General features: G+C 40.0%; 1 protein-coding gene across 1 annotated transcript; it reads right to left on the bottom strand.

Annotated features, from left to right (window-relative positions):
• Positions 1-80: 80 nt before the first annotated feature.
• Positions 81-24,224, bottom strand: ap1m3 (adaptor related protein complex 1 subunit mu 3). Its single transcript, XM_084010827.1, has 12 exons — positions 24,032-24,224; positions 18,839-18,995; positions 18,268-18,335; positions 17,617-17,747; positions 13,567-13,714; positions 12,101-12,227; positions 8,343-8,485; positions 7,538-7,609; positions 7,122-7,280; positions 4,926-5,051; positions 4,737-4,812; positions 81-1,620 (listed from the first exon to the last, which is right to left on the bottom strand). The coding sequence occupies exons 1-12, from the start codon at positions 24,071-24,073 to the stop codon at positions 1,598-1,600; spliced, it is 1,272 nt and encodes a 423-aa protein (XP_083866953.1). The 5' UTR covers positions 24,074-24,224; the 3' UTR covers positions 81-1,597.
• Between the last annotated feature and the right edge of the window lie 776 nt (positions 24,225-25,000).

Here is a 25,000-nt window from a genome sequence, read left to right as displayed (position 1 = left end):
ATTTGGTGAAACAATCCAGTAAGAAACTACAAAAAAATAAAAAATCCTCTTCCAAAAAAATAAAAAGTATTATTCAAAAACAAGATACAAAACATTGTTTATTTCCAAATATATCCCTTTGCTTCCTATCGACAAATAGCAGTTGATAAATTAATGAAATCACACATTAACACACGTAACAATCCTCATTTGTGCCAGAAAAATGTCCCCACACAAGATAATGGAATGATTGGAATGGAAGGTTTTGTACTTCACAGCAGGGATGCAATACATGGACACAGGACTCACTTCTTGGCTGTTAGTGGCTGGACTGATGCGGTGCAATGCATGCACAACAGAGGGAGTGAATCACACCACAAACTGCTATGAAGAAGTATATGGTCGAGAGGTCGAGATACATAAAAAAAGGAGGTAAACAATTACCTCAACATATTTGTCCATATTCTCAGAATCCCACTGGTGATTTTACCTTTGTCCCACTTCCCAAACCACTGTTTTGCCCTTCAATGCATTTTCCACAGGGGACCAACTAGTACAATATAAACAACAGATAGAAATAAGAAAAAAAAAGCACTGTGCTCATTCCTTCAGTCACTGCCTCAAAGCTGCAAGCTGATCTCGAGCACAAGGACAAGGTTACAGGTCCCATGAGAGCACGTCGGCGATATTATGTTACACTGCCAATGCCTCTGACAATATTGTGCCTTATTAATCATTGATCTGGTCGCTGGTGTTAGTTTCTGTGCCCTGGGGATTATGTTCACTGCGCTAAAGGTGATGATACATAGGCAATTCTTTTAAGGCAATGAATATATAATATAAAGTTTCCTACAAAAAATATGCCGTTGAGAGGGAGAAAATGTAATACATATGGATCATGAAGTGGTTATTAAGGACAAAACAAATGGGGAATAAACGCTCTTACAGTTAAAGATGCTGACAGATGGGCCAAGATGTGGTGCAGTGGTTAAAATTCTGCATGGAGCAATAATAAAACCAGATGGATTACATGGCACACTTTTGATTTAGAAAAAAACACACATCTGCAATTTTATGGCCCCTTGAGACAATGACCCATTACAATTACTGTATATTGGCACTACAAGATTTTGGTTCGCATGTTAAAAAGCTACACATCTCAGTGAAGAAGTCCAAAGTACCAAAAACACACAATGCTCCAAAAGTCTACATTTTGTAATATTTCAAAATGGAAAAAAAAAAAAAAATGCTTAAAAATGTATTTTCTACTCTAAATTAACCTTGAGGGATATCGCATTAACAGTGAGTAAAACGAGAGCTTGCCAGAACCAGACAGAATCACAAAATAATCTGTTCATTATTATATATTAAACGTTTTTGTGGAGTCCTGAGGAGCCCTTAAATAAAATCACAGGTCAGAGGTGCAACAGCCTTTTCCGTCTTATTGGACGTGACGATGTCTTGTTTCTGTTCAGGGTGGGGAACCATTTCTTTTGTCCTCCTGTGTTTGACCTCTGCTGTCCTTTGCAGACAGGGAGCCAAAGAAACAGAGAGAGGAGAGAGGAAGACAGACAGAGAGAGAGAAAAATATCCATTCGTCTAGCAGCATCTGTGCCCTTTAGTTTGTCCGCAGCTGGTAATCTGCCAAGAAATGTAACAGCGGAGCATTAACACACAGCTTTCCTCCTCTCATCACTCCTGCAGATCACATCACCACCAATGGGCCCCATCCAAACCCTCAGCAAGGATCACATGAACTGGCTGCAGTGGCGTTCTACTAGATCCCATTACCAATACTTAACACCGGTCCTTTCTTAGATAGATGTTCAATTCTCTGCCGTTTCAGACAAGACTGGTGATTTTCTTAAAAATCCCATTGATTATGGATATGAGTGAGATATCAGTCTTCAATTACACAAATCAGATGTATTGAGTTATTGTGGTCCATATGTGTATCCGGGACTGTGTAATAACAAGATAACACAACATTGCGAAACCCCTCTCCACATATATTTGTGTACTTTTGATGGTTTTAAGGAGAGACCTTTAGTGCCAGTTAAGATAAATATTAATGCTACAGCGCATTTTTAGGCAATAGTGAGTTTTTTTTGGGGAAGGAACTCGAGATAAAACTACATTGACATCGTAATATTACAAATAACAAAAACTCTGTCTCCATGCCTTTTAGCCCTAGACCTCTGAGGGTTAAACGCCACAGCACCAACATGTCTGTAACAGGAGCGAGTGGGGTAGAAGTTTGCAGAAAGCAGAGATAAGCTTAAAAAGCTGAAAATACTTCCACAGCCAAGCCTTATCATCACCTCAGCAATGTGCTTAAGGGTAAATGGGATCAAAACTTTGCAGAACTCCTTCCCGGAGGTGTGGAGGCCTCTATAGAGTGCTGCAGGATTGAGTCCTGAAAACCTGGAATTGAGTCAGCATTTTTGCACTTCCGGTTCCCTCGTCTTGAAGTTTTTCTTAAATGGGTTTTTGGTTAGATGCCTGAAATAAGTTCTGGGGTAAATACAAGCTTAAAGTTCTACGCTAGAAAACATGTCAGTAAATAATATTTGTGAATTTTGAAGCTTTTGCATTTCTTAAAAACATGAGACGTCAGCTTTTTACTTCTGTTGACAGCATTCATGCTTCAAAAGTCATACAGGTGGTTGTGAAGATAACCTTGAGGAAAAGAGAGGACTTATTTTCTGCAATCATCCCAAATCCAATCCAAACTGTCTTTTGTACACATTTTTGTATAACATTCACAGACATGAAAACATATGACACATATGTGACAACATCAACACTCAGGGGTCACTGAACAGCCAGCTGCCTGATAATATTCTCATCACGGACAGCCTGATACTTGTGAAGATGTCACTTACTGCTGTACAGTACGGTATGTTAATCACTCATTAATAAGTCAGCACAGTCAGACTACAGCATCAGGGTATTGTTTAATCAGTGAGAGTGTGTCTGCATGAGTGAAATGTGATCAGCGCTGTCGTCTGTCCCCCTTCCTCCCCGTCTTGCTGATGGTAACAATAAGAGAAATGTGATAGCGTTCGCTCCAGTCGCCCCCGACTGCATCACTCTTCTTTCTCTCACTCTCCTCCTCCTATTTGCTATCTCCCTCCTTTGCTTCCTTGCTAATGTTACAGCAAGGCGATAGTCACCTCGGCATCCACTGAGTGCCACCCCGGGAGCCCTTTTTGGCATCATTCAGCCATCGACGGTCCCCGACTCGTGCCTGAGACATCCAGGTAATGGAATTGATGGATGTTAAAGAGTCAAGTTCATTTGTGAGGCGGAGGTATTGGGCTTCCATCTCCATATCATTTCCATCTGACCCCCCACTGAGTAGTGAGCTAGTAAAGAGCATCTCATCTATATGTATTTCAACTCTAATGTGGAAATATGCAAATATGTGTCATCCGTCCAAAATCGAGCGTGTCTTTAAAGAAGAGATGTAGCGTCTTTAACACATTTCAACGTGTCGGCGGGGTGTCGAAAGTTCAAAGCCCACGGACACTGAAACATCTCTTGATGCTCGTCTCTCTTGGTGTCACACTTGAGTTTGAAAGATGCAGGAAGGTTCATTCCCAGGGCATCAACTGAATCTACGGTGCTCAGGTGCCAGCTTTGCTAAACAAACTTGACTACATTCTTTTTAGCTTCACAGTGGCCCTGTTCACATTTGGACAAGTGAGGAACAAAGAACGTTTCACCACAAGCTAGCAGCCTTGGCATCCATTCTAAGCCCCTGAGTTCATGGCTCTTGGTGTTAGAGCCAGGTAATGGATATGATGGATGTTATACAGCTGGGTTCACTCCTGGGCCACATACTGAATAGTGATGCAGAAAGACTAATCCTGACACTGCAGGAAAACATCATATTTAACCTCAGGGGAACCTCTTATTTGCTAATGGGTTTGGATGATAAACCCATCATGTTTTGAAGGAAAACAAACTAAAAATTCATACATCCTACATAATGTGGGCATTGGAATGTTGGTATTGACCTTGCGTTTAATACGTTATATTTACAATGATGTGATTGTATTTTTAACTTCTCTGTAAAAATGGTTTTGTTTTTTTAAATGTGCTCTTCTCTGGAGGAGAAGCAAATCTGATCAAACCACTAATAACACTACAAACCGTTGAGTTTTTATGTGCTAAAAGGCACAATATGTTACGTTCGTCGGTTGCTGTTTGTGAACACATTCAAGGTTGGCTGACTCAAAGCAGTGAATCATAGAAATAAAATGTTATTTTCTGATTGTTTCCCACTGGTTGGGTTCCAGAGCACAAATAAAGACACACACACATCTCCACACAGCCCTGCGGGAAGGTGCCATGCTCGTGTGTGTGTGTGTGCCTCGGAGAGAAAGGAGCAGCAATACACAGTGATGTAACAACCTGTTCTCCTCCGATAAATACGGCCACTTTGTATCTGACAGCGCTAAATAGGGGACGTGAACGTTACGTGTCAGACGCCGAGGGTCGTGACAAAGCGGCGGTATCTGACGATCTTAACGGGCTGTGCACCCTGCAGGCTGTTATAGGCTTGAGTTACACCCCCATGTGTGGGAGGCTCTTTGTTGACACCTAACGTCCCACACACAGTAAAATAAGAAGTTAGAACCCACGTCCTAACAGATGAAACCTAGATTTTTTTAATTTAGGTTTGATAGTTTGGTGCTTATTTAGAGAGTTTAAGAATCATAATCTGTAGAGAATTGTGTGTTTGTTCTCACCTCCACTTTGTGTGATGTAGCGCACCCATGGTAGCGCCTGGTAACCACTCTTCTCTATGATCTTAAGGTAACGCACCTAGGGAACACAGACAGGATAGTGACAAAATGTAACTCAGGAAGCACCTTAAGCCTGTGATATGTATTTGTTGAAGAAAAGGGAGTGTAAAGGGTGTTAACAAAGGGCCCAACCTGAATCCCAGACACGGTGAAGTAAGGAATCTCAAAGTTAACTGTGATTGGTCTCTTCGCTTCCAGCTCATCACTGTCCACACTGGGGAGCCCAAAGTGTGCCCGCATCATATACTCCTTACCACCCTTTCACATGCAAAAACAGAGAGAAACCGAAAGACAATAAGCCACACATTTTTTACTGCATCTAATAAAACAGAACATTCAGAGTTCAAAAAGCTTCAAATTGTAAAACTTTGTAAATGTTTTGAATTCATAGTTATGGAAACATGGGACAACTCCCATGTGTTACAAGGTTGAATCAGATTTACAGCAGTTTATGGGATTTATCTGTCTATCACATCTTGTCTATAAACACAAGAAACTGGTTAATCATTCTTCATACCAGTAATTGTGTAACGTTACTTTCTGCAAATCAGTCACCACTATTTCTCTATTTCTCTATAGCATTTCAGATGAATGTCTAAAGCAAAGTTAAAAACAAAAACAAGAAAACTCAAAAACAAATCTGTTTCATCAGCCTGTGGGTGTGGTCTTATCTATGCTGATTGACAGTAGCCTGGCAACAACAGCAAAAAAACAAGTTGTCATCTTATTCTCAAAATAAAGTTCTTTTTCCTCTAAATATCTGATTCTACAGCACCAATATGTTTTCTCCTTAATAAAGGAGGCAATAATATCCCTCTCCATGCCTACAGGTGTTCATTTGAAATATTTCTTGTTTTTTGTAACATACTCAATAAATTAGAAATCTTTGAAAGATAGCTGACGGCAAATTGACTAATTTCTTAAATGTCATATACTTTTCTTATATATGAGAGGAATGTTTGTGGATCAGTGTTGTTAACAACTAAGGCTGGAGGACTGTGGATGAGGGTGCTTAACAGTCTCTTATCACAACAAGCCTCTGATTCATCTTTGTTTGTTTGAACCATCATCAAACATTATAAGTTTAATATGCTTTCCTGAGAGAATATGCAGGTTTTTATAGGGTCCAAAGGTTGGTAGTGACGGAGGAAAATGTGCTGCAGAGTCACACACAAGCTGGATAGCAATATGTCATCACAAATAGTTATTCTTAACTCTCTTTGACAGGATGAAGGTATAATTAATTACAGAGGAGATATTAGAAACATTTCTTTACTTGTAATGGTTTCTGGTGGCAGCATAGACAATAAAGTGATAGATTGCTGCTGTCTAATAGTTGTCTGAGTGAAAATATAACTTAGTTTTCTGGGACTGATTAAAGCTTATGTAGATATCGTCAATGATGGAAGAAGTACTCTGATTTATTTAAACTCTGTTATAAGTATGAGTCCTGCATTCAAAATTTGATTCACTAAATGTTCAAAAGTATGAACATCGAAATACACTTAGTATCCAAAAGTAAAAGTAGCTTGTGATTTCCTCCCCAGGGATCAATAAAGTCTTACCTGACCACAATTCATTTGTTTATTACATTTTGTTTTATTAATGTGTATCTTCAAAGTAATTACTAACTGAATTTATGAAATAAATACAGAATGAAAAGTACAATATATGCCTCTGAATTTTAATGTAGCAAAAGTATAAATACCCAAGTAAGGTACAAATCCATCAAAACTGCCTTTAAAACCCGATGGTGGTGGAACAGGATAGAAAATACTTTTGTAGTTTAGGTTATATGAGGTGGAAGAATGTGCCAATATATCAAAACTAAAAAAACTCTTCAAAAACAAAACATTGAATTCCTATAAGCTGGAGCACTGAATTTCTGTTTTTTTTGTTTGTTTGTTTGTTTGTTGTTGTTGTTGTTGTTGTGTTTTTTTTGTTTTCTTCTCTTCATTATCGTTTTGCTGTGATTTGTTTCAACCCACAAGCTAAATATCAGATATCGACTGATCCAAACGGAATTTTTAATCTGTTTATGATTAATAACTATAAATAATTAAAAAAAATAAGAGGGGGTAGGACAAGGAAAGTTTTTTTTTTACTTTGTTTTAACTATATTATTTTGAGTCATGTATTTATTACTTAGGATTCTGAGGATCCCATTTGCTTGTTTTTCTTTTTTTTTCTTGTTTTTCTTTTTTCTTGCTTTCCTTTTTACTGCTCATACGCTTTATTTAGTTTGTATTATTATTATTTTTTAACATGTTCAAAAGAATTACATTTAAAAAAAACTATAAACCGTGTATATTTTGTTTCCACACTTACAGGGAAGGACTTGATGTTCCACTGTACCACACTCTTCTCTGGCACCCACTTGGCGCTGCCTGTGCTGGTCTTGAACTTGGGTGAGTCAGCATCACTGGGCACTGGCACCAGAATGGCCACATTGTTGGCAGTGGACCGGCTTTTGAACTGACTCCGAGCCTGTGGAAGGGGAAAGAGGACGGAGTTCAAATGTCATCTGAGACCTTTACAAAAAAAAAAAAAGAGCATGCCCATCCAAATGAAGGGGGTCGAGGTATTTTGAGTCTGTATGGACGTCACTGCCTGAAACCGACGGAAATCCACCTGAGAAGTATGTGTCATAAATATCAAGGAGTTTCCAGTGGAGGGACTGGATGAGTGGATACGGTGGCTGTGCTCTGTATGTGTGTTTGTGTTTGTGCGTCACTCATCCTTACCTTCACCTTGATCTCCACACGGCTGTGAGAGAACTTCTCAATCACACTCTCGATCCATATGAGAGGCTTCACCTGTCAGAAAGAGAGTGTGAGCGCACAAGGTCGGAGGGGCGGGCGGAGAAGCTGAAGTGCATCACTGCAACACACATCACCAGTGACATGGTGGACAGGAGAGAGATGTGTTTGTACACGGGAGACAATAACTGCTCAGGCAGCTCACAGATCGCATAGATTTCATGCACAGCCATCCCCCCCGCACGTGTCCTCCGGTTCATTGAACAGCGTGTCGGCATGAGTGCAACATGTGGCTGAAACTGAACCGCTATTTGTCTGGAAACATGCGAGGTGTCATTGTAACGCAGCAGTAGCATACATTTGCAGTCATGTTGTTTCTTTTCTAGTGTGAGAATGGATCATACTTGTGGAAAGTTAATACTTTGCTACAATCAAGCAGAAGCTTTCTCAGTTCACAATTTGGCTGCCCACTTTATTCTCTTTGAGACGCATCATGTCAGTATGACCGATGTTACTATGGTGACACAGTTCTATAGGACTAACACTAACTATGTGATGTGTATTGTGGGATAGATGTTATCTTCTCTACTGTTCTGTTTATCCGGTATAATCAACACATAAAGTCTCACATATTGTGTAATAGGAACATGGGGAAAGGCATGAACGTTGTGATGGTCTCTGTGTGAACGCCGAACTGTGAGACGAATGAGACGCGTGCTCTCGGTGCTGCTGGTGTGCAGGTGGTGTGACAGGTGTTAAAGACAGAAGTTTGCCTGCCCGTCCTACTCACTGTGGTGTTGAGGCGGTAGGACATGAGCTCGCTCTCGCCGTCGGGGGGGATGAAGGAGATGGTGCGGTCGTTCTCGAAGCGTGACAGACGGACACACTGATGAAACTTCACATCCTCCAGCTCCACTGTCTTACTCTTCTCTCCTGACACGCACACACACACACACACATTATACACAAAGAAAACACAACGTCTTTCGCAGCCTTTGGGGAAATCAAGGTCAAGGTAATGATGACTGACAAACATTCACTCCCTCTCTCTCCAACACAGTGTGTTAAAACAACCATCTACCCTCTTCTTGTCCTCCACTGAACAGTTATTAAGCTCCTACACACACACACATACACACACAGACTGTGCCATCATCTTCTCCCCCAATCAGCTGCCTCACGAATACAGTATATCCACACCTACACCAACACAGATACGACACGGTAAGTAGCAGTATCAGACAGAAAAAAAAACATAAAAACACAAACCTGAGGTGTTTTTCAATAACTCTGTCTAAAGCTGCTGATTTACTGTTTGTTAAACGAATCCACCTACTACAATGATGCAGGTCGTTTATTATGATCTCATTTTCTGAAATACGCCTCCAGGGAAGTCTTCGCGCCAGGGAGAGGTCACACTGTTTCCCCACTCCATCATTAGTAATACGACTGCTTAGGAACACATCCATTTGTCAGTCGAGGTGTTTAAAACCTGCACCGGCACCAGAAGCCACAGGGGGCGACATTAATCCTGAGTTGATTGGAAAACAGATACTCAAAAAAAAAAGTGATAAATCCTCACATTTGAATGGTATTTTGCTTGATAAACAACTAATAATTAATTTATTTATTAAATTTCTGTTTAGCGACTAATCGAGAGTGTAGTCTGGTTCCAAAAGTATGGTTGGTAACCAATTAAGCAGCATGCTACCCTTTATCTAAGCCACATTTCTAAAACTCTACATGAGTACTAACAGAGGCTGCTGTACATGCTTTTCTCTGTAAACACAATTACACTGTTTCTGGACAATTCCTCTCAAGGATGGGCACCTCTGTTGTAATGGGCATTTAAAAGTGCAACCTTCTTAATGGCAGCATCTGTATTCTGCTGGAGAAAGCCTCCTCCTCTGTGGTTAATGGTGGGTGCTGAGTGGAGGAAAACTGCTGTAAAGACTGTAGGCCTGTGGGCCGAATCCCCCATTCAACAGAAAGCTTAAAGCCTGCCTCGCCTGCTCTGAATGCGACCCTGGACCGGCACCGTCGGAGAGGAGAGGTGCGAGCGTCTACCTGTGTGTATTTGTGTGTGCGGCTTCCCTGTTCATTGTTCTCTCCCTCGCATGCAGGTTTATGCATATTTGCTTGTTGCTTGCCCGGTTTGTCGATTGATTTTGCTTCGATGTGCGTTTGCGTGTACGCTTGTGTACCTGACGTCAGGTCTCAGGAGAGCACAGCACTCCAAGCAAAGCATGGAATCCTTTTAGAGCGGATCGGTCGGTTGTTTTTTATGTTAGTAGCACGCACACGTGCATGCAGCGTTATCAGAGAGACAGGAAAGAAAGGTCGTATGGGACACTCTGTCACTGCTAGGACCTTAGGGGCCACAAGAAGAGGCAGGTGTGTGTGTTTGTGTATCTACATGAAGATGCAGTGCTGTCCCCTGTGGTTCACCTTTAAGGTTGCTTTAATATACAGCAGCAGACAGTAGGAACCTAATCTGTTTTCTGTCTGCTGCTGGAGCAAAGTAAAAAAAAAAAGAGACACAGGGGGCACAGGGAACCGTTTTATAATGGCATTTGGAAAATGTTTCTGTCCAAAGCATCTTACAGTGCTGTGATATCACCGACACAAGCGACCAGAGAGAGTTTAACACAGACTCCTTAGCATTTAAAGGTCAAGGGCTCAGGTTATGTGGCGATCGGTGGTTTATTTTCTTGAAGGAAAATTAATCTACAACTTCATTTGGTAGATGATTAATCATTTAAGTCATCTTTCCGGCAAAAAAGCATTTCTTGGTTCCACATTTTCAAATATAAAGACGTAAAAAATAACCAAAAATATCTGCATTTTGGATTATCGGACAAGTAATTTGCAGATGTCACCTAGGCCATTGTTTACTAAGACAATTCATTGGGAAATAATCAGCAGATTAATTGATGGTAATAATATTAAACTGAATCTCAGCTCATATCGTCATCGTACAGGCTCAGAACGTTTCAGAAAACAATCTTAAGGAAGAAACAGAACCCAGAACCCTCTGATAAGGAACTGTGATTAATCTGAAGTGACCCGGTACGCAAATGTTACAAATTATCACATATTTTAGGCAGAAGGCCACAAAGTTAATCTTGGCTGATGTTCAAAACAACTACTTTTTGTGGTAATTTCATGCACCCGTTTTAAAGTAGAAAATACAATGAATGTCACTTGGATGACATTTCTCTTGGTTCCCTGTTGTGATCATTCTGAGCTTCTGCCAGTGGAGGGCAGTGTTCAATGATTTATACTCTTTCTCACATTTCAGCTGCATGCAACTGTGTTGAAATGTACAGATCAAGCAAACATAATATATGCCAAATGACTGTGAAATGATATGTAAAAAAACTGCTGAATAAGTGGGCGAAACACATTTAAATATTTGTATAAATATTCAGCACGAGTGTGTGTGTGTGTGTGTGTGTGTGTGTGTGTGTGTGTGTGTGTGTGTGTGTGTGTGTGTGTGTGTGTGTGAGTGTGTGTGTTTGATCGTTATATCTGATCATGTTATTTCCCAGACTGCAAAACACAGCAGGTGGATTGTGGGCTGTATAAAGAAGATATCCACAGACCCTCACCTTTCATCTTCAGGGCTGTAGCCCGGGGTGAAGATTAACTGAGAGGCAAAGAGGCTAGACAGTGATGGTGCCTTTCCCCTTGAGCAAGGAATGGTAGGGGGGAAGACATGTAGGCAAACCAGAGGAAGGAAAAGAGGGAGATGAGACGGGGAAGGGGGAGAGGTTGCAGGAATAGACAAGGAGTGATGTAGCAGTGGGAGATGTTATTGGAGAAATTGGAAAAGCAGGAGGAGAGGGATGGGAAGATGAGGAAGGATGAAAGCTAAGCCGAGTGTGACATTTGCAGTGAGGGGTTTAGACAGAGAGAGGAGGTGAAGGTGGAAGTCTGAGGGGGAGTTCAAGGCAAGTGCTCCACCATAAACCCCGTAGTGTGTTTACAATTACTTTTTGACATTTCAGGATAATTCTAGCATATTTTTGAAGCAATTTCTATTTAGGGTGAAATATTTTCATTAAAAATACGATAAAAAGTCCCCTGATGACAGTTTACAAGTATCAGGCAGCTCAAGATAAGAAAACCATGCAAAATATTCACCTCTGTCACTCAAGCATATCAGTTTGTCAGCTCAGTATGTGAAATACATTGTGCCGATACCAGTTTTAAGTGTCACTAAAGGGGAAGACGGAGAATGAGATAAACTTGTGATGCTGGCTGATGCTACGTTCACACATACCACCACATTTAAACTATAAAATATTGAATTTTTCCAGAATCATCCAAATTAAACTGCTTTGTGCCTTGCATTACCTGAGGGAATGAAATGGTGCAATGGTGCATATAGCCCCTCAGGTACATCAGCAGCTACCGGGTGGTATGTGGGTTAAGAGATAACTTTACTTGTATAATTATCTCATATTAGTTGAACGTGATTCAAGTCAACTCTATTGCTTCTCTAATTTCCAGAATATAAGACATGTATGACTCACTGTTACTTACTGCCTGTGATTTCAAACAGCACTTTATCATTGAGACCCAGCCTGAGTTCAGGCATCCCGGACAGGACCACTTTGAGCTTGATGACGCCCACTATCTCACTACGCAGGACGCTGCCGTTGGCGTTCACCTGTAGACAGCAGAGCAAAGCGTGGCAATAAACAAGGGATTCATTAATTCATGCTTGGAGAACAGCAATGTGATCGCACTTTTAAATACTTATCAGCAATTATATCAGTAAACAAGCTTTACTGTTAGAAAATACAAATGTGTTGCTTAAATAATGATGCAATATTAATCAGTAGCAAAGATTAAAAAAACAGAAAAAACAGAAAAGCTTGCAGCTTGAGCAATGTGAGCAAGGTGTTGAAACTTCCAAAAACATTTTCAAAACGGCCCCTAGTCACAGAAAAGGAAGTAGCAGCCAGATACCATTCTGTTCATGTCTGTTCTGCTTCTTTGGTTGCAGGAAACTAAAACTCCTGTCTGTGTTCCTCAGTTGAACATATAACACGTTCCTCTAAATGGTCTTACAATTATTCGGACGAACGTACGTTGTCTGCTTAAATTACTGACAAACCTCTGAAATATACAACTTTTTGAGCCACTCCTCACTGCACACAATGGATAAACACAAACACCACAAAATCTGAGATGAAAATAGAAAAGAGGATTGTTGATATCAGAGACAGTTTCCTGAGCAATTCAATTCAAGGAAAGAGACTGAAATGAGTGAAAGCGTGCCAGAATCTTTGACAAAGTCACTGATGCACCCAGTAAGGCTCAAGGAAGCACTTTGACTGTTTTTTTGATGGATAAAACATGGATGATAATGATGTTGATAAAGAATGTAAAACTGAAACTGGAGTTTGTAAGATTAAAAGTCATTCATATGTATCGAAATGTTACTGTGCATTCATCCTATATACAGGGTCGCCCATAAAGTTGATAAACTTTGCAAATGCCTTGTCTTTTATAGCACCAAACAAATGAATCCATTTCACCTGGGTAATTAGAACATATTATGTAATCTTTGCACCTGGTCAAATGTGATTACTGATGCATTTCAATAGGAATAGGAATATAGGAATATATATTTTATATATATATATATATATATATATATATATATATATATATACACACACACACACACACACATTTATAGTAAAACATACACAGTAACTGACTGTATAATATATTAATTATTATCAACATCTATTATCTATTATCTATAGTATGTATCTGTTTGCATTTGCTTCTTGTGAATTCAAATAAAAGAAAATAGTTCCTAATCATCAATAATCATCAATATAATAGTATCATATTATATTTTATGACATTGTAAAATGTTGTGATATGAATAGGATGATAAGAGATGATGCATGTTATCCAAAATACATGCCTCTTTGCTGATTTTGTTTTTATGTCATTTGTATTAATTTTGACAAAGCAAAAATCATCCTCACCAGTAGATTTACTGACTCAATGACGTCCATGAAAACTTCATTTTTCCTGTACTTGATGCCCTCTGACCGCCAAGACACAGCGTTGGTGACGGTGGCAGGAGGTCGAGGAGCCCCGACCTCTAATTTATGACCCTGCTGGGTGATGTACCTGGAAGAGACGAAGAGCAGAAAGAAGTTTTAATGTGCATCGAACCGTTTCCAAATTCAGTTTGTAATCCTGCTGAGTGGAACGCCTGAATACCCATGAGGTCATAATCCTCATTAAGCCACTTGAGACAGAGACGGGAATTTCCAGTTTCGGAGAAATATCTCAAGAAACAGCTGCAGTGTTAAATAATGATTAATCTCTTAATGTCTCTCTTTAAAGACTAACACCTGTAAAGGGTGATGAATAAATTAAAATGCGTGGTATTCATGTGTTGTGAAGATTATTTGTGGATATAATATAAAAAGGGAGATTTGCATGAACCCATTGAACCCAGTGCATCTATCATGATATGATGACATACATGCATTTCTTACATGATTCGAAACTTTAAAGCATTGTTCAAGCATCAAGTGTCTTCAAGGGGTTTGAGCCCCCAGGAGAACAGCTTAAATAGGTTTGGATGCTTCAAAGACTGGATCATTACTGGGAGTCCCCCTCCCTTATTTCTCACACTACATGTATGCATTTGATCCATTGTTGTTATAAAATATTGATTGGTGCAATCAATAATAAGTGTCCTTGCTTTATTTATACATTATAGTTAGTAGAAGATATATTTTTTGTCTGTCTTTTGATCCAGCCATTGATCCCCTCCTTCACTTCACGGTACTGCTCACAGGTTGTCCCTTCATGTGGGATAAATAACTGTCATGAGGAGGAAGCTGTACTCAGGTAAACAACATGTAATCAAGCCTGTTTCAACCCTGCCCCCCTGTTTACTTCTATTGGCCATGTTTCCACTGCAGAGCTGTCTTCTATGCCACCAAATTTGCCCTGGAATATAATGTCTGGGGCAAGATGTTTTGTACAGTAACCGAGGTGGGCCTTCCAAGAAAACAAATGGTGCTGTAGACACCACATTATAAACATTCTGTGCTGTTGCACTTGAACCTGCCGCCAAGAAGTGGATAATATCACAAAAGGACAGGATACGGATGTTTTGCAGCCGTGTGCCTTTGAAGCAGGCCTGAAAACCTTTTTATTTACAAAGGCTGCTGAATTGTGCCCCCCTGTGTTATGATGCAATGTTTGTTTTTATATATGCTTTTATGCTTATTTTATTATTATTCTTTTAAATTATTTTAATGTAAGCACTCAGAGATTCACCGAATGAAAAGTGGATTACAAATCTCTAATTATTATCTAATTATTATTATTTAATTATTGATCTGCTTACATTCATTTTCATCCACTTGTTTAAAGGAGAAATGTGCGCTACTATTTCAAACCGCTAACACAAATAAAAAGACACCGACTGACAGTGATCCAAACTGGATTATCTCTGAGGTAATCTCTCCCCCCCCCTCCCGCTGTGTCTGTTCTTCTGACCTCATCTCTTCCCCATTTCCCATCTCTTATTTTCAGCTGCCCCTCACCCTTTCTTCTCCTCCAGAGGCATGAGCATTTCCCCCCAGAGTCAACCACACGCTGACCCAATGTTCCACACAAATCCGCTGTCCTCAAGCTCCTCTTTTACAAAAAATATATTGGAAAAAGTGCTCGGCCAGCAAAAGAGCAAACAAAGTAGCAATGCCACTTTCATAACATCACATAAATTACTTTTTTTGTGGCTCTATCTGTATGAAAATTCTGCAGCTCTCACAAAATCTGCCTGCGACAAGGTGGGTAAACTGGTACCACAGCTGAGATTGAGTTAATGCAGACATGGTGCTAATTTTGGAATGATATTGTGCTTGCGCATCTTGACACTGTCATGTATGATGTCCCATGTTTGTCTGTATAGTCTTTCTTTTCAGCAGCTACAGCAGCGGGAATGTTATCTGCTCCATATGCAGTTTCTAATTTGAGAGATGGGCTGCAAAGGTTAAACAGCATATGTATTAATAATGTGTCCATCTTGCTCCCGACTCATTTCCAGATTGCTGGATTGTTTCCGGTAATCAAATATATTCTTTATCTTTGTCATTGATTAAACCGTTTAAAGTATTTGATCTCAAAGGACTGAATAAACCAGATTTCTTTGCTCAAATAACCGTTGTATTCTTCTTCTTTTTTTCATTTAATTTATTTAAACCTTCAATAACTGTTTGGGGTTTTTTACCACTTGTGGGTGATATCATCATCTTTTAAATTTAAGTTCCAGCAGTAACGGGATTATAATTCAATTGGAGCTGTGTTTCTGTCCATCTAATGATTGTGTAAGTACAGTGTTTACAACTCTTTTTGCTCCATTTTTGGTCGCTACCCATTCCTGAGGGAAATATCTCTTTCTAGACCTTTACTGTGTCTGTTGGCTGTTGATGCTGGAACCAATCAAAGCCTCCTGAACATACAGAGCCAGAATACTAACTGAAGGCTCTTGTTTTCAGTCCAACTGTAAATTTCATGTCAACAAAAAGAGCTAAATCAACACGTTTTAGATTGATTGACGGATTGAGGCAAATTATTCCCTCTGGTTTACTGTCCCCGTTCTTATCACTTAGAGGGGCTTGAACGCACGTTGACAGGTGGCAAGGTCTGACAGTGCTGAGAGATAAAAGGGGGTGACGAGTGGGCTAGAGGTCGGCATTGGGTTGGTTGCTTCTCTGTTTGTTCTGTTTTGCTGTGATTCTTTTCAGAAATGCTAATTAAAGGATCTGGAAGCAGCGTTGGCAGCAAACTGATGGATTAGCATAACAATAGCAATCACAACAAACACGCACACACACATCCATGAAGGTTCTTAGGAAGACACATCAACACATTTACATGCATCCCTGCAGTCTCACTTAAGTTTCTCCCACGCGCACACACACACACACACAAACACACACATAATTTCACCAGGTAGTTAGTGTTACAATGTACGGGAATTTGTAAGCATATTTGCATATTTGTTGTGGGTTGGTCATGAAAAGGTCAGAGAGCTGGAATAGTTGCAGACATAGAGACAAGGCAAATTTGTGTGTCTACTCTGTGTGTGTGTGTGTGTGTGTGTGTGTGTGTGTGTGTACGAACAAGAGCGTGTCTCCTTAGAGAAGAGAAGAGGAGGGCTTTTCTGTCTGAGAGTCTCAAGTGTGTCCAGCTGATGGTGTCATTGTGTCTGAGTGCCAATAGGAGCCTGGTAATTATCAGCCCTATTCACACACACACACACACACACACACACACACACACACACACACACACACACACACACACACACACACACGCACTATCTCAGCCAAGCTTCGGTGCACAAACATCACACAGAATTAACCATTAATCACACCACCAACAAAAAATAAATAAATAGAAAATCACTTTCGAGACATTAATATTGGAAACTGTAGCGGACAAATTGAACACTTCAAACTTCAAGTTTCGGTTTAATAGAAGCAAAGCTGATCATGTGCACACAGAAGCCATGGAAGTGAACATTGAGCCTTTCCCTGGAAACAAATGCCTCTCTGGAGGGAGGGACAAAGCAAAACAACCCTGAACACCCAAGAATAGTAGTTGCTTCAGTTCACTTTGTCACCAGCTGTACTTTGTTGAATGAAAAACAAACAAAAAAAAGCAAATGGCACTCTCATGTTCATGTTGTGTTCCCTGGTATGGGTACCTCTTGAGCTAATGTGGTTACATTTAAATCAGTCCGACTCAAGTGCCATTACGGACTTTGAGGGTTTGAACCTTTAACCTGATACCTGCATCAGCCAGATTAATCCTACAATTAAAAATGGCTGAACCCAGTGCAAATAATTTATCCAAGTTTTGTCAAATGTAATATATATATATATATATATATATATATATATATATATAAAAATAATTGTACAGTAACTACTCCCCTTTTACGTGTTCAATACTAGCTCAAATTATTATTAGGCAAGACATGTCAATCCTTATTGTTTTCTTACTCTTGCAGGATCTTGCTGTCAGTAGTCTGAGGGAAACCAAAGTCCATCACTTCGTCCATCAGCTCGTACACAGTCACAAAATTGTCACGAATACTCTCCTCCTCCAGCTCCTTGAAGTACTCCTTGAATACCTACGTACACAAACAGGTAGACGCAGTTAGACAATCACTGCAGGTTATATTATAGTAGCTGTATAATATGTTATACAATGTGATAAACATGTATAAAGGTTTGGCTGTACTTTCATGCCTATTTCCCACGGTGTATTGTTTGTGAAAGTGCACATTTATGCCATCTGCTGGCCATATTAACAAAGCAAAGACATGTAGTAAGATGTTTTTTTCTCAAAAGCACGGCATTGGATGGATACATGCAGCCAAGCAGCAGCCAATGAAAAAACAGTTGCTCCTCATGTTGTCTCGTTCGCTGGTCGTTTGACAATCAAATCACAAGAATCACAGTAAATGTCTCTACAATGAAAAAATCACTGAGAATACGAATTTCTGATTGGCCTCTATTAAAATCGTTCAACATGCCACCTCGGTTTAAACATAACAGCTCTTAAGTGGTCACTTAACGCCACTTCAATCAGGCTGAGTGGGTTGATAACACAACTAGAAGCACCATGTAGATGTGAAGAAATACACACACCTGGACGATTTTATAAAGAAAGGAGTACACCAGGGAAGCGTTGGCATTCTTCTTCGTCATCGCCACCACTGAACATCACACTGTTAAGAAATATCCACACATCTACAGAAATGGACAGATGCACACGTAAGAGGAACGCAACGAAATCAAGTTAGAGATAGAATGCATCACGGTCACAGGCAATTGAGAACATGGCCACAGGGGGGTAAAACAGCTCAGTTGTCTAATGCAGTGCACGGGGAATACCACTTATTCACAACTGCAGTATCATGCTGAATTAATAATGTGTAAGAAAGTTTGACTGCCCAATCTCGCATTAAGGGTGGCTATACAGTGCATAACACATCACAGTGAATCTATGTTCAATTTTTCAACTGGCTGTGAAACACAACATGATGAAACAGAAGCTGCTGAGAGCAGAACCGCAGGACTTCTTATGGAGCTGCAGAGAGCTCTGGGGATATTCAGCTATACGTGTTTGAGGTTACAGTTTTACTCATTTCTCTGCAGATGTGACTGATGGTGAAGCTGTGACATTAAAGAGGACAGACATATACGCTCAAATGGATACAGTAGAGGTTGTTGTGTTTGATCCACAGGAAGTGTGAGGAGCCGTGGGTGACCAGAGGCGTCATCTCAGCCTCCTCTTCTCTCTTCATCAGGATGGGCATAAAGTGGTCAATCTCATTCATGTCCATGTTCCCCATGTAGTTACGGCAGATGAGCACCTGGAGCCGCAATATAAAGAAGAAAATATAGAGGCAGGAGACATTATTATGGAGCCTCTACACAGTCATTAAATGTTTATAGCTTTTGGCCCGAGATACCGAACCTGAGCACTCAAGCTTAAACATGCTTCAAGGGCCACTGACTGACTACAAACCCTGACCTCATGGAGGGGAGACAGCACCACTTTCGAGGTTCATCTCACAAGGAAATGTGCAAACTGTGTTGCCAACTTCGAATGATGAATGATGAATGACCACCTTCTCAACATGAAACAGGAGCTTATGCAGACTTAAGAAGAGCCTGAGTGATTCTCAGGTTTGAAGGAACGGCAAAAAAAAAAGGTGCCACGCTGACAGCATGGCTTTATGGATGGTAATATTAATCTGTCGGGCTCAGACTGAAATATCTCAACAAAGACTGGATCAATCGCAATTATATATGATCCATACATTTACATCCCCATCAATTAAAATAATAGTATTTGGTGATGCTCTGACTTTTTTGCACCAACATCAATCCAATACTTTGGTTTATGACTTAATACTTGCAAAATGAATGTCATTCCCATCAGCCTTAGTCTTAAATGCCAGTGAAGGAGTCCTACGGGAATGAGTCCTAAAACCTGGGAATGAGTTAACATTGTTATACATCAGGTTCACTAATCTTGAAGACAATGGGTTTTTTGAATGAGTTTTGGTTAGGTGCCTGTTCTAAAATACTCTATTATCTGCATATATCTAAAATGCCAAGAAAAAATGGTGCTAACATGGCTGTACACAGGCTGCTGTATACTTTCATATCTCGTCTTCATATCTGTCAGTTAGATACTTTCTCTTTGTGTACATGTACTTCCTGTTTTATTTTTGATAGCTTCCCACTTGTGTGATTGCTGGTCCCCGCCCTAATGTGTGACTGATTAACTTCCCCTCATAGTGTATTCAAGGTGTGTCTCCCCTCGCAGTGTGAGCCTCCCAGTGGTTTCCCTTGTTTATCATCTCTCATGTTTTTGATCTTTTTCATACTTTGACCCTCGAGTTAGCCTAGTGTTTTTGGATACCTTTGCCTGTTAGACTGATCTGCCGTGTATTGAGCCTGCTTTAATGAACCGCCTTGAACCTTTTGCCTGAGTCTGGGTTTGCCTCCCTGAGTCTACCTGCCCGTGAGCCTGACAGTCTTTGTTCGTGAATGTCTGCATCTTCCAGGAAGGCTTTCTACAACCCTCTAACAAGAGCGAGAACCCGTTTGTAAGAAACAAAACGTGGGTGTGGGATTTTAAATGCTAGCAAGCTAGCTAGCCAAATACTTATAAACACGTTTATAATTGCAGCCTTTCCCAATACTAAAAATAGAGCCTCTTCTGATCACATGCATTCTGTTCTTGTGAGTTCTTGTTGAGTTCTTGTGTCATGAGAGAACTTGATATTTCTGCCTTGCAAAACTGCAAGCAAACAAATCCCATTGTGGATGCGCTGAAAATAATACATGCACAATAAAGAGAAAAGCACATGTAGAAAAAAAATGGCCTTTGTGTTATGTCATGGATTTAAAGTGGCTAATATTCATTTACCAAAATTGACAGAAAGAAAGGCCTACATGTTTACACCACAGAATCTCAATGTATTATAAAATATTTTTGACATACTGTTGATGTTTCACTTCATATAGCCCTGAGAAACCACCACACACTTCCTAACACACACACACACACACACTTGCAACAAGATGACTCAGCAGTCTTGCTGGAGTCCGGACACACATAGTGAATTGAAGAAAGAGATCAAAGTGTCTACGCTTGAGGGATCCAGATCACACACACACACATGCACACACACAAAGGCTTCCCCCTTTCCTTTACAGACGAGTGTGTGGTGCAGGGGTCACACAGAGGCAGATGCAACAAAGACGGGAGGAAATGAGAAATAAACAAAAAGGAAATGTCAGGAAAGTAAAGCAATCTGGGGGAGAAAAAAAGAAAGGGACAGGCCACTGCTCGGCTTCTGTAAGAGGAGACAGATACCACAGCACAAAGAGGTCAGAGGTCACTAGAGACAGAACGAGGTTGGACAAATCTTCACTTTGTAGTTCTGTAAGTAAACTTTGATATTGTATTGATATTTTGCTGTTGGTTAGATTAACATGCACCATTGTTAAATTAAAAAAGGGTTCACAACAACATAATACATATTCACAACTCACACTGCACTTACTGTGCGCCTAAAGAACCTCGTTTAAGGTTCAAAAGATGAACACTGCATATCGGTGCCTCCATTATTTCAAAGATCAGGGCCCCCGATGTTGCAGTCATGTGCACACTTGAAACCTCTGAGTTGGAAGTAATCATTTGTAAAGGACAAGGCTAGTTTCTGCTGAAGAAAATACACCAATGAGGTTGTTTTCCAGTAATTCAATAAGATTAAATCAAACACTTTTATGATGAGAACTAGTCTTGACATATGCGTTATTGCCTGCTCTGTAATTCTGCTGTTTCTAACTCCTCATTGTCTGTATATTTCTGTATCCTGTAAATTACAGCAGCCTTGTTTACGAGAGCCATTTCAGTCAGCAGTTACCTGGATGTGAGGATACCAGCACAGCGAGATGTTAGGGGAGTTGCAAGCTTGCAGGTTCATCCTGTGACTATACATACTGTATGAGGCTGGAAGGTGGGACAATTACGATCACAATTCATTTAGAATAGTGTGTGTTTCACCTTCAGGACATTAAAGAGTCAACGTTGTCGTGCCACGTTGGTTTGAATGTGTGTCAGTTCTACTCAGTTTATAAAGGACAACATCAGATAGCGTTGTACATTCAGAAGAGGCACAACACATCAAACAGAACACCTCACACAAACAGTTAGCATATTTCGTGCCCCACAGCACAGCGCAGCTACTTAATAATCCAGGTCTCATTAAATTCCACTGTGAGTGTATGTGAGAGCCACACTGTCTGATAACAATATTTTGGTAAGTTGTGTTGGCATATAGGAACCCTTAATATCATTACAGTACATCTATATCCCTCCGTGACATTGATGATGTGATATTAATACATGATGGCAAGTACAGGGGTTTACATCACAATAGGTTATAGTACAAGAGAGAAAGACAAAAAAACAGAAAGTACATATTAAGATAGTTTGTAACTATGGCTTTCCATCGTTTATTAAATCCAGAAGAATCCCCATCAGTGTTGTTTTACTTGAATTTCACACACAAAACAACAACTAAATGTTTTCTCTTAAAGCCACTGGTGGCCTTAAAAATCACTAAAGGTATTCTCATTCCAGGCACTTAGTTATTGGGACACACAAGGCAATCAGTGACTGTTAACAGTGTGAAATCAATAGGAACCACTCGCTGCTGATCTCTAAAGGCCAACGGCAACCAAAAAACGCTCACTGGAAAAGTATCAAGGCAAACTGGTGCTGAAAAAATTTTTTATGAAAAGCAAATCTATTGTCAGTTTGTTGTCAGCAGCAGTTGGGAAAACAATCACAGCACAGATCTTTTTAGCATTAGTACACTATTCCTCAGAGAAAAATATGGCAGAGTAGAAGAAGAAGAAGGGTAGTTTAGAGCCACGGGCCTGTCGGGATTTAAATGCTCACTAGATGAATGGCACATTGAAGGCTGCAAAAAGACGACTGAGTTGGTCCATCAATTGCCACCATTTAACATTGTGCGCGCTCACAGTGCCTCTTTTTCTAAACAGCTAGAAGTTTGTTGTCGCTCAAGACTTCTAATTCAGCAAGAATAACGCACTAATGCAAGCGTCTCTACACTCACAGGGCAGGAGCTACTACTTGAGAGGGGGAGGGGGCCTCAGGGTGGAAGGATCAATGCAAGACATGGGAGCTGGCTTCTGTAGCAGCTGTGTGTTTTCAGCGACACAATTGGTTTGGCTTAATATCTACAAGATTTGCCTATATAATTATGTTCACTAAAAATTCAACCCAGTTCTGTATTTTAGTTCAGTAGTGGACAGAGGACCTCACCTGATCAGGATAGAGGGGGGGAAGGGATTGAAGGGGAAGAGCTACTGACTTGCCCCAGGGCAGAGATAGACAGATATAAGAGAAAACCTTTAATCTGTACAATCAGATATCCAGGCTGTAAGGACTGATCCTGCTCCCTGTTGGGTGTTGACAAGCATATAAGGCTTCTTCAGCAATTCCCTCAAATAAATTAGCCTAACCTCCGTAGTAAAACTCTCTTTCATTCAACGCCTTTCACTCAAACTGCTGCACACACATCTAATTCAAAGGCATTTTATATATATATATATATATATATATATATATATATATATATATATATATATATATATATTTGATTAAACATTCTTGTTTTCACATAATCAGCGATGCAAGGATTATTTTCATTAGCATGAAACTATCCAATTAAAATTCTTCAATAAGTTGTCCAATCTATAAATGCCAGAAAATTGAAATAAATGTGCTCATGTGCTTGCAGAGCCCAAGTCAAACATCCACACCTAAAGAGATAGGATATGAAATATGAATGTATAGGAAATGTAAGTAGTTGCTGGTTTTCTTAGGCTTCTGAGAGTTTACTGAATATCTGTGGGTGTTGGAACTGTTGTTTTTGCAACCTCATTCAACCTCATGTCCAGACACAATTTTGGCAACATGTCAAATGAACTAATTGTATTTAGAAAGCCACTTTCATTTTCTAAGATAGCCTTTAGGCTGTAAAAAGTCTGAAACTTTGAAACAGGGCGCATCACGTATAGAACACCGGCCGCATCGCTGCACACGAACAAGCTCTCTGTTTATACTCAACATCGGTGGAACGAGTTTGGCCAGTTGAGCCTCTCTTTCTGATTCCTGCCTGTCTGACGTGACCGCACATACAGTTACAGGAAGCGTGACGTTACAGTTGCTACATTACTACGCCGATACAAAAGAAATGAATATCCTTCCATTTCTGGGATTAATTTTAAGCAGGCGTGTCGTCGATAAACCCCCATGTCAACTTTCCCCCCCAACAAGTCGCCACAAACTTAACGTTACCTTTCCCTTCAGGTCGAGGATAAAAATTGCCGACGCCGACATCTTGGTGGAGAAAAGTCCTCGAGAACGAGAACCAGCCGATAATAAGTAGGTCTACTGTAAGATATGGGTCACTTAAAGGGGGTAATATTCGCTCCCATCATCCTCCTTCCTTCTCTCCTCCACGCGCTCGCGCTCGCTCTCTCTCTCTCTCTCTCTCTCTCTCTCTCTCTCTCTCTCTCTCTCTCTCTCTCTCTCTCTCTCTCTCTCTTCAGTCGTTACGTTTCGCTGCAACTCGCTGCTTTTCCGGAGCGGAGGATCAAGCTAGCTGCGCCAACAGAAATACGACTTCCGGCGGTTAGTGAGGGGATTTTTTTTTTAAATTATGGTTATTATTATATTATTATTAATTCACCCATGTACTATATTTGAGTCATTTTAAAAACTAGCTTGAAAAATATTGATTGTTACCTTTTACTCTCACACAATTTAGCCCATTTGAGAAGATTTCACATTGAAATGTTGAAGATCATATAAACTACCAAACAATAGAATAAGCAGTTAAGATGAGTTAATCTTTGACCATTTAAATTCCACATCAGACTATTTTATCTTATTTCCTATCTAATAAATCAACCTGCCTATATATTTGACCATTTTGTCTGTAGTTGAATGAATTATAACAATCACAATTAAATTGTTGTATTGGCATGGTCTAAATATTTCTCCTACCACATTAACATATTTGTGTATTTATGTATTGATTTGCAAGGACATCCAGCTGTACAATATAATCCCTTTGGTATCCACACTGATGTGGTGGGCTTAATTAATACAATCATCTCTTGATGAAGTAAAAGTCCTGCATTCAAAGGGGAAAGTATGTATCAGGCACAGGCAGAATGGCTCCTTTCATAATAATGCATATTGGATTGTAAATGTTGATGCAGAAAGTTGTATTGTAATACAAAACAGTAGGCTAAATTACAA

This window comes from Eutrigla gurnardus (assembly GCF_963514095.1).
Source record: "Eutrigla gurnardus genome assembly, chromosome: 6".
In the NCBI taxonomy this organism is placed as follows: Eukaryota; Metazoa; Chordata; class Actinopteri; order Perciformes; family Triglidae; genus Eutrigla; species Eutrigla gurnardus.
The sequence above is the reverse complement of the archived record's forward strand: the minus strand, read 5'-3'. Positions and strand labels throughout refer to the sequence as shown.